Source organism: Xenopus tropicalis, chromosome 8, assembly GCF_000004195.4.
Source record: "Xenopus tropicalis strain Nigerian chromosome 8, UCB_Xtro_10.0, whole genome shotgun sequence".
Classification (NCBI taxonomy): domain Eukaryota; kingdom Metazoa; phylum Chordata; class Amphibia; order Anura; family Pipidae; genus Xenopus; species Xenopus tropicalis.
This window is the reverse complement of record NC_030684.2, coordinates 130,591,544-130,607,596: the sequence shown is the minus strand read 5'-3', so window position 1 is coordinate 130,607,596 and position 16,053 is coordinate 130,591,544. Positions and strand designations below refer to the sequence as shown.

The window sequence follows — 16,053 nt, the reverse complement described above, 5'->3', positions numbered from 1 at the left end:
TACTGGGAGGACCATTATGTTTTGCTGACAGAAGTTCTTGGGGAGAACCTTGACCTCTATGGCTGCTTCATTGACAACCTCATAAGTAGCATTAGTCAGCACAATCCATTTAATACGTGATATGTGATATGTTGCACATTATAGCAACTGTCAGTTGTGTAACAATAGATTTACTTCTTCCATACAGGTCTGTCTGCTCTGAGCTGCAACAACTCTTTCCACCCTCACATGACATGTATATACAGACACACTTACTTACCGAACACGGCTAGAATATAAGAAATGTCTCTTTTTCGTCCATATAAATGAATGTGTGCAGTGAAGATCCCAGAATCCTCCATTCTCAGCTCTCTGATCTGTAATGCGGTTCCATCATTAGATTTTTCAAGGCGGTTGTAGAAATAATTCTTGTTCAGTCTGCTAAACTTCTGGTTTCTTAATTCAGCCAGGTGTATTTTTTTGCCTTTGTCATGAAACATCCATGAGATTTTTTCGATGGCAGCTGGCAGAGTCAGATAGGTTGGCAATGTGACATTCCCCCCTACAAGGCCAGTCACTGGCAGAATGATGTCTCCTCTTCCTACAAACACATAGAAGTAGGGAATGATCAGCACTGGCACTTGGCCCATTTTATGTGTTAGTTATGAGCCAGAGAGGGTGTTTATCTTGCACCCCTGGACACCTTATTATTAATGGGTAATTAACCCATTGATTGTTAGTGTGTTAGTTAGTGATGAGCGAATCTGTTCCGTTTCGCTTCGCCGAAAAATTCGCGAATCTTTCAAAAGATCTGCGAAACGGCGAAAAATTCGCGAAACAGCGAAAATGTTGTGCGACAAAAAAAAATTGTCGTCCGCGGCTATTTTTTTGTCACGCGCCTATTGTTTCGTCGCCCGCGGCTATTATTTCGTCACGCGGCTATTGTTTCGTCGCCCGCTGCTATTATTTCGTCGCCCGCGGCTGTTATTTTGTCGCGCGGCTATTATTTTGTCGAGCGGCTATTGTTTCGTCGCCCGCGGCTATTATTTTGTCGCCCGCGGCTATTATTTTGTCGCCCGTGGCTATTATTTTGTCACGCGGCTATTATTTTGTCGTCCGCGACTATTCTTTTTTGATGCCGGCAACAATTTTTGGACGTGCGGCGAATTTTTCCGTTTCGCGAAACAATCCGCCAATGGCGAGACGCGGAAATTCGCCGCGAATCCATGCCTGGCGAAACTTTTCGCCCATCACTAGTGTTAGTATGATACAGGGAGTGATATTTTCAGACAATTTGTGGTTTTCAGTAGAGATGAGCAAAACTGTCCCATTATGCTTTGTCAAAAAAATAGTAAATCCTTGAAAAGATTTGCGAAACAACGAAAAATCCATGAAAGAGCGAAAATGCCCGCCCATGGCGAAACGCAAGAAATTCGCCAGGAATCCATGCCTGGCAAATTATTTTGCCCATCACTGCTTGCTTTTCTCTTAACCTGGCATTAAAAATGGTATTTGAATGTTTGCATCATCAGCCCTTTGAGCCAAAAAGCAGATTCATTCTGAGGCTGAGGATTGTTATAGTTTTTATCACTTGCTATTCAGATCATCTACTATTCATATTCCAATTATTCAAATAAAAGCTTGGTTGCTAGTGTAATTTCAGCCTTAGCAACAAGAAAGAAGTGCAGCACAACAAAATGTTAACTAATTAAAAAAAACAAACAAAAATAAATAATGGCTGCATATTGTCTTAACATACCACTTCCCATTACCCAGTTACCAGCATTATCTGCACTTAGCTCGTACTGATTTAAACATTTTCTTATGCAGTTGTGTGCTTGGGCTGATTTATGAATTTTCAAATCCATAAACTATTGAAAATTGGTTAAAAAAAAACCTTGTGGGTAAGCAATTTTTTTCCCTCAGTCACTAGGATATTTAAAAAATCAGATTGGAAACACTCGCTCACATTAAGTCATGGATAGAAAAACCTCAACTGCATCTTCTTTCATATACTGTATATTTCAAGATCTTTCAAGAGTTTCTTAAACCATGGCAAAAACTCAAAATTAAGATTTTAGTAAATTAGACAAGTGTAGCGACAGTCTGCCAGTGTTTAAAAGCTCATTTTATTAAAAAATTATATTTAATATGTTATTACCAATAAATTCACTTCCTCCATACAAGTCTGCTCTGAGCTTCAACAACTGCCACACCCTCATGTACATACACTCACTCACTTACACACTTACCCAACACTGTGAGAACATAACTAATGTCTGTAGCGCTTCCATTAACAGTGATGTGAGCAGTGAACACTCCACCATCCTCCATTCTCAGATGTTTGATCCTTAATGCGGTGCCACTGTTAGATCCTTCCAGTCGCCTGGAGAAATAATTCCCATTCACTCTGATGAACTTCTGGTCTCTGAATTCAGCCAAAAGTATTTTTTCCCCATTATCATCAAACATCCATGAGATTTTTGCTGGTGAATTCAGAGGGCACTGCAGTGTGACAGTCTCCCCTAAACGCCCAATAACTTGGATTTCTCCTCCTGCTGCAAATACACAAAAATAGGGAATGATCAACATTGTTCAACATGTTAAGGGCTCATTGTTGGGTGGGGCAGAACAGGCATTTGTCATGAGCCATCATGTTGTGTTATATATCTGCAGTATTCACATCTCTGATGAGGCGCTTCAGCTGTTGCTGACTACAGTACCCTACATTTCATCAAAAAGGAATAACCTTACAAAGAGAGGAAATAATGGCAGCTGATCAGCAGCTAAAGGGTCTCAGGTTGGACTATCCATGAATAAAGTTGTTTATTTTCAAAATGAGAGTTTTTCAATGGCCTGGGTCTCCCTATTATTAAAGTGGAAGCTCACCAAAATGAACTTTTTGTTTGATGCAAGAGTGATATTCTGACATAATTTATAACTCATCTTTTTAGTTAATTATTTGCCTGATAACCTGGACTGTAAAATTCTATGTTTGGTTGCATCTTCATGCTTGCAACTTTCTGATTAAATTCCAGCTAGATAACTAAGGTACCGGGTTCAGCTTTCCCTGCACTAATGGCCCACATACACCTCCTCAGAGTCACACTTCTTTCTCCTTGTCTTCTATCAAGCCATGTAGTGCTCAACCTGAGTTATGGTGCCATAAGGAAACCTCACAGGAGAGTTGCCCAACAGCATACAGTGGGGTCCTCCAGAAATATGATACTGTTCCCACATTCCTCCATTATCATGTTCCACCAGGTGCTATTCTAGCTGCCTTTTACTTCTGGGGTGAGTTATAACAGGACTTATCTTCTGTTTAGCTTACACGGTCAACCTGGAAGCACAGGTCCCCACCTAGAGAAGTACCTCTTGTACTTTTTGGCTTCTGTTTTCAAGATAATCATGCCAAATAAGCTTCCTCCTTTCCCAGCCCCTCTCCCCCTCAGCTATAAGCATCCTAACCAAGCTCTAGCCTTATAGGATGCTGTTCTTTTTTTACCCAGCTTAGAAAATAATATTTGAAGGACAAGGACGTCTTAATTACTGGGGGGTGCCGATTTGTTAGGCACACACCAGTAATTATAATATCTAACTTTAAACCACAGGTTGCCACGCATTCTTCCCTGAACTGGGGTATTATATATTCTTCAGCGGGGCACTGGCCTGGGGTTTCGAAAGTTAGTGATTAAAATCACTGGAGGGAAGAGGGTTGTCTAAGAAACAGGCACCCTCTTCCCCTCCCAGTTATTAACCATTTCATTCCCCTCTAACCAAAGCATATACAGAGGAATTAATTGAGGTAATAACGTACACAAAATATTGTTTACAACTCTCACATGTCAATGAAAAATAGGTTACAAAAATGTTATTTTCATTACATGCCATCCCATCTCTTTCCTGTGCCAAATACCCTATAAAGTGCCTCTTGTCTTTGTAGGAATATGGGCGTTTACATTTCACTGCATCTGAATACTCTGCAGTTCAACTTTTGGCTGTTTTGCCTTAAGTAGGTTTCTCCACCCTTTCAAATATTACTTTTGGTATTTCAGGCTTGTCTTCAATTCCTCACCAGTCCTTGCCCTAATCTAAAGTCAACTCATACAGGTATCAATTGTTGGTTATTTCCACCTCACGCTCATCTTTTTGCCCATAGCCATTCCAACCAGTTCTCTCCTTTATCTGCAAGTCACCTGTGACTAAGGGGCTGATTTACTAACCCACGAATCCGACCCGAATTGGAAAAGTTCCGACTTGAAAACGAACATTTTGCGACTTTTTCGTATGTTTTGCGATTTTTTCGGCGTCTTTACGAATTTTTCGTTACCAATACGATTTTTGCGTAAAAACGCGAGTTTTTCGTAGCCTTTACGAAAGTTGCGTAAAATCTTGCGATTTTTTCGTAGCGTTAAAACTTACGCGAAAAGTTGCGCCTTTTTCGTAGCGTTAAAACTTAAAAGGTGCGAAGTTTCGCGTAAGTTTTAACGCTACGAAAAAAGCGCAACTTTCGTAATGGCTACGAAAAACTCGCGTTTTTACGCAAAAATCGTATTGGTAACGAAAAATTCGCAAAGACGGCGAAAAAATCGCAAAAAATACGAAAAAATTGCAAAATACCGATCTTTACGAAAAAAACGCAATCGGACTCATTTCGACCCGTTCGTGGGTTAGTAAATCAGCCCCTAAGTGTAGGCATCAGGGGCACCAGCCCAGCTTTGGGAAAGGGGGCTGATATCCCAGGGTAAGTTTAAAACTGTTTAATTGTCCAGTCCAATTAGATATAAATAACAGTGCCACAAATCTTCATAAAATATACCTTCAGAAGATAACTATTACAGCATTTGTGGCCCTAATAAAATGCGAAAAAAAGATACAAATAGAATTTAAAAGTAGTGATGAGCGAATTTTTTCACCAGGCATGGATTCACAGCGAATTTCTGCATTTTGCCATTGGCGAATTGGTTTGCTAAACTTCAGCGAAAATTCTCTGTGAAAAAATTGGCCGCAAGTCAAAAAAAGGTTGCATCAAAATAGGCAGGGGCATGTTAAATTGGGTGCAGTTGCATCAAAATAGGTTGCAGCAAAAAAAGTTGCGCTACAAAATGGTTGCACAACACCCACGGCTCGCAAATGTTCAATGTTTTGTTAATTTTTCAGTAGTTCCGGGCATTTTTCGGTAAACCGAAATGGGACAAATTCGCTCATCACTATTTATAAGAGTTTCTCTTTTTCTGATTCCCTGAATGAAATCTAAAAATCTTTAACAAACCATTCAGAAGTGAAAGCTAAAATCTCCTCAAATATGTGAGATTGTTAGTTAAAGTCTCTGTGTAATATGAGAAAGAAGACAGGTGAATATAATTTACTCACCGCAGGTTATCAGGAAAGATGTCCATAAGAGAAAGAGGATATCACAAGTGAATTTCTTCATTTTTGGGATGAGAACTTGTTTGCCATATACAACACGATGAAAATAGGGGTAATAGTCCCAGAAGGTAAGTCTGCTGTTGCAGACTTAAACATTTGTGTCTCACTATGAGTAAAGTATATTAGTTGGCTCTGTATAAAATGTAAAGAAGAGATTGTACAGTTATTATTAAGTAGCTTCTATTGCTCTTGAGGAAAAGCATCCTTACATGGTACATTCTCACAGATGGGTCCTTTCTGTGGCAAAGAGTGAATTATACACATAGTTTGGGTGCCAATGGTTCTTAGCAATAATAACACAACCTTTAATGGTGAAAAAAAGAGTTACTTTACTTAGTACAGGTATGGGATCCCTTATCCGGAAACCCATTATCCAGAAAGCTCCGAATTACGGAAAGCCCCTCTACCATAGACTCCATTTTAATCAAGTATTTCCAAATTTTAAAACTGATTTCTTTTTTCTTTGTAATAATAAAACAGTATCTTGTAACTGATCCCAACTAAGATATAATTACCCCTTATTGGGGGCAGAACAATCCTATTGGGTATAATTAATGTTTTATTGATTTTTTTAATAGACTTAACGTATGCAGAACCAAATTACAGAAAAAAACCTTATCTGGAAACCCATTATCCAGAAAGCTCCAAATTACGGAAAGCCTGTCTTCCATAGACTCCATTTTAATCAATTATTTCCAAATTTTAAAACTGATTTCTTTTTTCTTTGTAGTAATAAAACAGTATCTTGTAACTGATCCCAACTAAGATATAATTACCCCTTATTGGGGCAGAACAGCCCTATTGGGTTTATTTCATGGTTAAATGATTCCCTTTTCTCTGTAATAATAAAACAGTACCTGTACTTGATCCCAACTAAGATATAATTACCCCTTATTGGGGCAGAACAGCCCTATTGGGTTTATTTCATGGTTAAATGATTCCCTTTTCTCTGTAATAATAAAACAGTACCTGTACTTGATCCCAACTAAGATATAATTACCCCTTATTGGGGCCAAACAGCCCTATTGGGTTTATTTAATGGTTAAATGATTCCCTTTTCTCTGTAATAATAAAACAGTACCTGTACTTGATCCCAACTAAGATATAATTACCCCTTATTGGGGCAGAACAGCCCTATTGGGTGTATTTAATGGTTAAATGATTCCCTTTTCTCTGTAATAATAAAACAGTACCTGTACTTGATCCCAACTAAGATATAATTACCCCTTATTGAGGGCAGAACAGTCCTATTGGGTTTATTCCATGTTTAAATGATTCCCTTTTCTCTGTAATAATAAAACAGTACCTGTACTTGATCCCAACTAAGATATAATTACCCCTTACTGGATGCAGAACAATCCTATTGGGTATAATTAATGTTTTATTGATTTTTTAAATAGACTTAACGTATGCAGAACCAAATTACGGAAAAAAAACCCTTATCTGGAAACCCATTATCCAGAAAGCTCCAAATTACGGAAAGCCTGTCTTCCATAGACTCCATTTTAATCAATTATTTCCAAATTTTAAAACGGATTTCTTTTTTCTTTGTAGTAATAAAACAGTATCTTGTAACTGATCCCAACTAAGATATAAATAATCCTTACTGGATGCAGAATAATACTATTGGGTATAATTAATGTTTTCTTGATTTTTTTAATAGACTTAAAGTATGGAGATTACGGAAATTACGGAAAAACCCCTTATCCGGAATACCCTTGGTCCCGAGCATTCTGGATAATGGGTCCTATACCTGTATACAGAAATAGATTGTATTACGATAGTAATGACATATCATACCAATAAGATCAATGATATAGATAGATTAGTCTCACTCACAGGTGTCCAGCCCCAGTATACCAGCCCAGAACTCACAGTGATGCCTCTTAGAGATGCTGGTCCTACACACCTGAGTTCCTACTCAACATACTAACTCCTCTAGTCCTCAGGGTCCCTTCAAATAATGTAGTCCCTTCCTATAATTTAGTCTTACCTGGGCTCACCAGTACATCCAGCTTCATTCATAGATTGGAGTCCAAAGGCACCAAAGCCTGGGCTTCCCTTCCATTTATAACCTAGGGAGTACCCATAATTCCCTTAGGCTGACAGAAATCAGTTCCCTCCCACATGACATGTTGACACTAGGAGGTGACTCTCACTAAGCACAAGATTATGGTTAAATTTAAAGAAAATTGACTTTTAAATACATAATGATATACATAATAAATAAATATCTAAAAAAGAACACAGATATTGCTGATAGCAGTTATTAGTGACAGCAGCAGTTTGCAAGTGGCAGGAAACCCTACAGTGAAAAGAGAGGCATAAATCGGGGAAAAATGCAGTGAAAAGATATGTGGATGCTCAGGTTTAAATATTTGTTTTGCATTTTTCCTTCTGGGGACAAAATACATGACCTCAATTCTGTGTGTTAGAAAGGTTATTGTCTGTTATCTGAAAGAAAAAAAAAACCCATAGGTTTCTGGGAAACAAACTGCACCCAGTGTTGCTGGGATTCCATTGTGACAGAGTGAACTCATTCCCAACAGCAAGAGATAAACATGGCAGATTTTATTTTAATATAATTTACTTGTGCATCAGTTAACCTATTAAGTGCATTCATTAACCAATTTAGTGATGTACATTATTAAGTCTACAACAAAAGCCCTTAGGGACCTTTGTGTCAAAGCCAATGATTCCAGCAATTGAAATGGAGAATACATTATTATTATTATTATTATTATTATTATTATTATTATTATTATTATTAACATGTATTTATAAAATGCCAACATATTCCGCTGTACAGTAAATGGGTTTATAAAATAGACATAAAGAATAAAGCTGGCCATACACAAGCAGATTTAGGTTGGCCCTTCAGACCAAGATATCAGCCTGTGTATGGCCCCTTCCCCACTGCCTCCCTAACAGATATCTGACTGAAATTTGGCCAGTTATGTATCTGGCAGGTTTAAAAATCCCATTGGGAGAGGACTGCACTGGTTTGGGGCTAAAAGATCAGATCATTTGTGGTGGTTCGGCCACCTAGACTTCTAGGCCTGAATTAGTTGAAGGCTCAGGAAGTCAGATTCATTTCTGCATTCCCCTATACAAATGTGTAGTAACCCACATTCTTAAAGGGGATATAAACCCAATAGTACAATTTGCCTAATAAAAAAAATATAACTTTAAGCATTCATTAAATGTATTCAGTGATGTTAAAGATATGAGTACCCACAGGTGTCCAGCCCAGTATACCAGCCCAGAACTCACAGTGATGCCTCTTAGAGATGCTCTGCTGCACTGGTCCTACACACTGGAGTTCCTACTCTGTAGATTCCATCAGCATAATAACTCCTTTGGTCCTCATATACAGGGTGCCTTCAAATAATATAGTCCCTTCCAGTAATGAAGTCTTCCATGGGATCTCCAGTACATCCAGCTTCATTCATAGATTGGAGTCCAAAGGCACCAGAGCTTAGGCTTCCCTTCCCTTTATAACCTAGGGAGTACCCATAATTCCCTTAGGCTGTTCACTCCCACATGACATGTTGACACTAGGAGGTGACTCTCACTAAGCACAAGATTACGGTTAAATTAACTAATATTTTTAAAGAATATTGGCTTTTAAATACATAATTATATACATAATAAATAAATACATCTAAAAAAGAACATAGATATTGCTGGTAGCAGTTATTAGTTAGTGACAGCAGCAGTTTATAAGTGGCAGGAACCCTACAGTGAAAAGAGAGGCATAAATCAGGGAAAAATGCAAAAGGAGTGAAAAGATATGTGGATGCTCAGGTTTAGATGTTTGTTTTGCATTTTTCCTTCTGGGGACAGAATACAAGACCTCATATTTCCAATACTGTTTGTGTTATAAAGGTTATTGTCAGTTATGTAAAGGATAAAGGATAAAACATAGGTTTGCTTCCCTGGGAAACAAAATGTGAGTTTCATGTACAGTGCAGCTGGGTTTCCATTGTGTCAACTCATTCCCAATAGCAAGAGTTAAACATGGCAGAGTTATTGTAATATAAATAACCTGTCTGTGTTAACCAAGATGTATCCATTAACCCATTGCAGTAGTGGGTAACCACTGTCCCACAAAATTAAGCTGGCCATACACAAATAGACTTAGGTTGCCGATTTAGCCCCTTCAGGCCAAGTCGGCTTTCTCTGCCTGTGTATGGCCCCTTTCCCACTGCCTCCCTAACAGATGTCTGGCTAAAGATTGGCCAGTTTTGTATGTGGCAGGTCTAAAGATCCCATTGGAAAAGGACCCCACCAGTCCAGGACCAAAAGATCAGATCTTTCTTGGTGGTTCAGCCACCTAAACTTCTAGGCCTAAATTCCTTGAAGGCTAAGTGTCATGATTACGCCATTTCAGACGCACGTGGCTTTAGGCATGGCTGTCTAGAGGGTCTCACACACCTTGCACACAGGTCAGACTAGCGTCACAACACCCCAAAGTCCAACCAACACTTAAAAACTCATACAAAACTTGCTGCCACCACTCTCATACTTCTTACACTGGCGATGAGAGATGCCAAGTAAACGGATTAATGTAAGGAACTGACACACACACACTCTTACTACCAGCAGTCAAATGGTTAATCAGCATACAGCATGTGGAGGGTTAAGGCACACAGTTACACACTCTTGGCCAGGTACGCTTTAGAGCATCAAAGACAACACTTATTAAACTGTATTTTTAATATTATAAAAGGTATAACACTGCAGTTGTACAAAAAGATGTTACAAAAAGGACATACAAAAATATAATTACACACAGGGAAAAACATAGAAATCCTATACTGTACCAGAGTCCTTCTAGTCCTGGAGGCAAGGGGAAACCACAGGATGAACTTCCAATTGAAACTGGTCCTCCAAAGTAAATCCCAAGTGTAGTCAGAAGAGCTGACTATTTATCCCAGTTTGCATGTTACAGGGTAACCCTTTTGAAATAAGAAATAACAAAAGTGGTATAAAGGTGATACTGTTATTGGCTAACTAAGATACCCATAGCAAGCTTTCAGAAGATTCTAGTTCCTTTTTCAAGCTGATTAGGGACATCAGGTAATTGGACACTCCCCCCTCCCTCAGGAATGCAAGGGGTGTCACCATTAGCAGGACACAGTGTGAGTTCTTTAGGACCTCCTGAGTGTATGAACTGGACCAATGATATAATGCCCATTACTCCTTATAGGAACATAATAAAAACATGAAATTAAATTCAACAATTATAAATGATCCCATCGGTCCCATACAGACTAAACATCACTACTGTGTGACCTGCCCCTGCCCAGATATTCCTATCTTACAAACCGAGTGCCCAAAGCCAATCATGTTTGGACTTGTTTGACAGGCAATATCCAATAAAACCTATACCCAGTGTTTGGTACCGTTGGTTTAAATGGTATGGGTTCTAGGGGGATAAATGTGTGTGAGTTTATGTTATAATGTGACCTCCACATCACCTATGATGGGTGTCCTATGTCCTGTTTACCCCCCACATGGCATGGCTCTTATCAGCCAGGGATTAGAGCAGGGCATCCCAGGTTGTGAGACCTTTACACTTAACTGGTTCCAGATGCTAGTGGCCTGTTAAATATCTGTTTCTGGTACATTAGGGAAGATTTTTGGATACCTTAGCCTGCTTGATTAACTGTTACAGGCCTGTTTTATGACACTAAGGCAGTCAGATTATTGTCTGCATTTCCCTAAACAAATGTGCAGTAAAGGGGATGTAAACTCAATAGTACAATTTTGCCTAAGAAAATATAATTCAAAGCATCTTTCATTCATTAAAAGTATTTAGTGATCCTAACTTAGGATGGGTGAATTGATTCCCACAGAGGAAAAAAGTAACAATGGGGTTGATTCACTGAAGGCTGAAAAAACAAATGTTATTTTTAGCATGCGTTAAAAATATTATCACTTCTTAAATTTGGAGAATTAACGATCAATTCACAAAAAAGACACTTGTCTGAATTAAGAAGCGATGTTATTGTCGTTATTTATCTGGCGACGACATATTTTCAAGCCTTATTTTAAACAATGCAATTTATTTCTGTGTTATTTAGTAGCACATGATATTAGCGCACCCTATTACACACATAACCGTTACTTTCTGAAAACTACCGTTCTGAAAATTACCATTTCCCTGAAAACTGGAGGCTGCATCACTCTAGGGCCAACACAGACTTGATTCTCTTCTTCAGATTCCAGAAAAAATCCCTCTACAAACTCCATCTTGTCACCCCAGACAATCACCTGCTGCAATGTTGTTCAGTAACGCCTACTGCTGGGAGTGCGATGGAAAAAACGCTTTGTGATAATTGAGATTTTTGCGCATGCAATATGAATAGTAACGCATGCGAAATTGCTTTGATGAATCAGTACTTAATTAAGGAACACTTTTTAACACATAAAACTATGCGTTAAGCATTAACAACCTTTAGTAAATCGGCCCCAATGTAGCACAGGGATCCCCAAACTTTTTTACCTGTCAGCCACATTCAGGAGCCACATACAGGAGGCTCTGTTTGGCAGTACACTTGGATTTTATTCAACCAGAACTTGCCACCAAGCCAGAAATTAAAAAATAAGCACCTGCTTTGAGGCCACTGGGAGCAACACCCAAGGGGTTGGGGAGCAACATGTTGCCCCCGAGCCACTGGTTGGGGATCACTGATGTAGCAGAAGCCAGCTGATTAATAGACGTCTTGGACATTGTTTTGTCAGCAGCTTTAGTTTAAAGTAATAGCTGTTGCTAAACCATTTTGCCCAATATACTCTTAACTGGTGCCTTAATGCAACAAGCTATTTATGCCAATTATGGAAGTGTGGAAGGCATCACAGTTTGGAGTGAAAAAGAGAGGCCTGAAAAAGGGAACAAACACAGAGAAAACAACCCTTGAGATATGTGAAAGTTCAGGCTTAAATGTGTACTTTACATTTTTCCTTTGGGGATAGAATAAATGACTGCATATTTTCATAGTGATATATGCGTGTGTGATATATATGTGTGTGTGTGTGTCACAAAGGTAAATGTTTGTCACATGAATTTGCAGATCTGGGAAACACAGTATAAGAATGTTTCCATTGCACAGCACGCAACATTTATAGGGTCCCGGTTCCCATATAAATGTTCAGCTAAAGTGTATTTGGGTTTCCATTGTGACAGGGCAGTGTGCCCTCATTTTTCATAGCAAGGGGAGATTAAAATGGCAGCATTTTGTGCCGTATATATACTACATTGTGCAAATCAAATGTAGAACATGTGTTACATGACAACATGCCTCCTGCACTTGAATAATGTGGAGGCACTCAAAAGGTTAAACCTGCTTCTTCTTTTCCTAGAAGAGAAAAAGAATTATATAGGGCAGTTATGCCAAACTAGTGGCTCGGGGGCAACATGTTGCTCCCCAACCCCTTGGATGTTGCTCTCAGTGCCCCCAAACCAGGTAGTTGTTTTTGAATTTCTGATTTGGAGGCAAGTTTTGGCTGCTTTACTACCAAATAAAGCCTCCTGTAAGCTGATAGTGTGAATAGAGGGTACCTAATAGCCCTTATTTGGCTCCTCCATGAAATTTTATGGTGCTTGTGTTGCTCTCCAAGTCTTTTTACATTTGGCTGTGGCTCACAAGTAAGAAAGGTTGGGGATCCCTGATATAGGATATATTCTGGGAAGGTAGAGTTGGGAGTGAGGCAGGGCCAGAACTAGGTGTAGGCAGAAGAGGCACATAGCTAGGGCACAACGGTGGCGGTAGGGTACACTAGGGCCCTAGGCACATAACTCTACTGTGTCCTCTGATCCTGCAACTGCAGTGGGGATGGGTGAAGAGAAGATTTCTCCTAAAGGGGAATTCAGATAGCAGAGAAGCACCCAAACCTACCACTACCCCCTCCCATTCATGTCAATATGTTTTATCAAGCAATATTGCTTTAAAAATATAACCCTAATGCTGCTGGACTACAGCTCCTAGCAGGCTGTTACCCTTTATAATATAATAAAATATGTTTAGATTTGTTTTCAAGTAACTAATCCTGTATTACTTATAGTTTTAGATCCCCCGTAAAAGTCTAAATAATGTATTAATAAATATATTCATTGTCCTTTTGACAGCATGCTTTTCTTATTTGTATTCCTTGGGATTCCTTGGTTACTTTTTCTCAGTCGAAGACATGTATTACTAATAGAGCTAGTCTTGCTCCAGGTCTAGTAACCCTTAGCAACCAATTAGATGTTTGCTTTCAAAAAGCTGACAAGTAATTGCCGTCTCATTGTTATGGTTTCCAAGAACTGGAGCACATTTTGTGCCTGTTTGACCATGCCCCATTCTGCATTCTGACATCTTTAAATTTGACTATAAACACAACAGGAGGCATGTGGGTAGGTGATAAGGGGCTTGTGGTAAAGGTTATATACAACCACACTCACTACTTTCCTATCAGGTGGGTAAAGACAAATTAAGGCATAACTGCGAAGAAGAGTGTAAAGGCATCTTGCCTGTGATAAGGAGCTTTCCTGCTAGCTAGCCTGCCAGAGAGACAATGGTGATTTATCTACGTCTGAGGTTTTTTTTTTCTTGATTCAAGTTTTTCTGCCCTAAAAAAACTCAAATTCGAATTATGGTTCAAAAACTCAAATGTCTGGTATTTATTAAGTGCAAAAAAACCTTTACACTAAAATGTAAAAATTTACCATCTAATAGCTTGCGAGTTTCTATAAATGAAAAATTCACCCACTTTTTATTCAATCCTATGGGATTTTTATAAGTGTATTTATCAATGGGTGAAAGTTAGAACTCACCATGTGATAAATATACTTATAAAATCCCCATGGGAATGAATAGAATGTGGGTGAGTTTTTATGTATTAAGCTCTAAACTCATATTTTGATAAACCTGCCCTTAAGTGTAATATACAAATGCATGTCATGGGATCAGGGGGTTAATGGGTATTTAGCCTCAGCAATACCAGTTACTCTTTTTGTTTCATTTAATAAAGGCTGGACCTTTGAATTTTCACTACTGACTTTCCTCCAGCACACAAACAGTGTTTGTTGGAAATTAACTTTATAGATCGGGGGGAGTGGGCAGCTTCTCTAATACAGTCTAATATCAGATAGCTGACACTCTTCATCAACAAAGCTCTGGTCAAAATTACCTCACAACAAGCAAATACAGCTACTCTGTGGGGAAACCACACCCACCCACTCCCAGACTCCTTTGCACCTATTTTCTTTAACAAGAAAACTTGTTTTACTTTGGACACACAAGCAACAATAATACAGATTTCCCTTACATTCATTAGACATATTTAGTGTTGTTAAAGTTATGTGTAAATGTAATTGCTATTGAAAGCACCCTAGTATCCATAACATGCAGGGCATGCCTTCCTGCTGTCTCCTAACATTTTGTCACAGTTTTGCAATAGGAGGCTGTGTAACAGCTACAAAGTAAGCCAGGGCCTTCCCAATATTTAATCAAAAGAAGATTTTTTCTTCAACTCTGCTCAGAGCTCTGTGCCAGTGAACAACAACAACCAGATTCTCTTCTCCCAAAAAGAATATTTGAGGGTTTTTTTGTGCAAAATGACATAAACTTTAGTGTTTTCACTCAGCATCAAGTGCCAGTGTTTTTTTGTTTTTTTTGTGGATAGATATTTGACAACTCAAGGGACAAAAACGAGGAAATTTAAGGGAAGATGCTATAATAGTCAAATAATTGTCCAGTAAGTCAAGAGGCAGGTTGTTATTTAATGTTATAGGCAGGGGCGGGCCAAGCCGACCAGGCGCCCTGGGCAACCCGGTCGGCCAACTCCGCCCACCTCCCCCCCCCCAACGGCGCATGCGTGCCAAAGCACAGGAGGCGGTGCAGGGAGGGTGGGGTGATTAGATCGGTCATTGCCTCCGCTGCTAATGACAAGCGGCGGAGGCAATGACAAAGTAGCTCTAGGGGTAGGCAGGAGAGGGTCCTGCCTGGCGCCCCTCAATTGTTGCGCCCTAGGCAGCTGCCTCTTCTGCCTACCCCTAGGTCCGGCCCTGGTTATAGGGATACAGTCAGGCATCAGAGGGCCCAGGCTGTGGCATAAAATACCAGTCCCACACTGTGTCATGATGTGCTGAGGGCAACACACTGTGCCACAGTGTGTCATGGAATTCTCTGAGCCACAGTAGGTCATGACATTGGGGCCAAAATGTCTGTGTTAAAATGCTGGTGTACCCAGGGACAGACTGGGGCTCCCACCCCAGGGTCCCTGCAGGTGCCCCTGCCGGCCACATCCCCCCCCATCCCCTAGGGGCCCCCACTGAGCCTCCCTAGCCCCCCCCACCCAACGTCCTTAACGTTTCAGGGGAGGAACACCATCGGTCAAGGGAGCACCAGCAAGGTATGGGCCGCCGGGGCCCATGGGGTTTATTCCCGATGTCCTGGCAACCCAGTCTGACCCTGGGTGTACCTAGTTATTTACTTCTGATGCTGCCTTTCCAACCATGTAAAACCAGCTGTGCCAACCCTAGAATTACTGCCATGTTCAGGGTGGCAGTAGCTCCAAGTGTTCTCCAGCATCAATAGGTGCACACAATTCAGCAGAAAAGGCAGGGGGAACCCAGTGGTGCTTAGTGCAACTATT

General features: G+C 39.9%; 1 protein-coding gene across 30 annotated transcripts in view; it reads right to left on the bottom strand.

Annotated features, from left to right (window-relative positions):
- Positions 1-10,370, bottom strand: part of LOC100486501 — a 62,816-nt gene extending 52,446 nt beyond the window's left edge. For 27 of the 30 annotated variants that reach the window (XM_031891106.1, XM_031891120.1, XM_031891109.1 and 24 more), the window contains exons 1-4: positions 8,683-8,994; positions 5,353-5,541; positions 2,232-2,537; positions 260-580 (exon numbers count right to left, since the gene is read on the bottom strand). In XM_031891106.1, coding sequence (XP_031746966.1) covers positions 260-580; positions 2,232-2,537; positions 5,353-5,413 — 688 coding nt within the window. In that variant the 5' untranslated portion in view covers positions 5,414-5,541; positions 8,683-8,994. Of the gene's footprint in view, positions 1-259; positions 581-2,231; positions 2,538-5,352; positions 5,542-8,682; positions 8,996-10,235 lie in introns of those variants that run through there. The other 3 variants (XM_031891107.1, XM_031891137.1, XM_031891108.1) reach the window with 3 other exon arrangements.
- Positions 10,371-16,053: the final 5,683 nt, after the last annotated feature.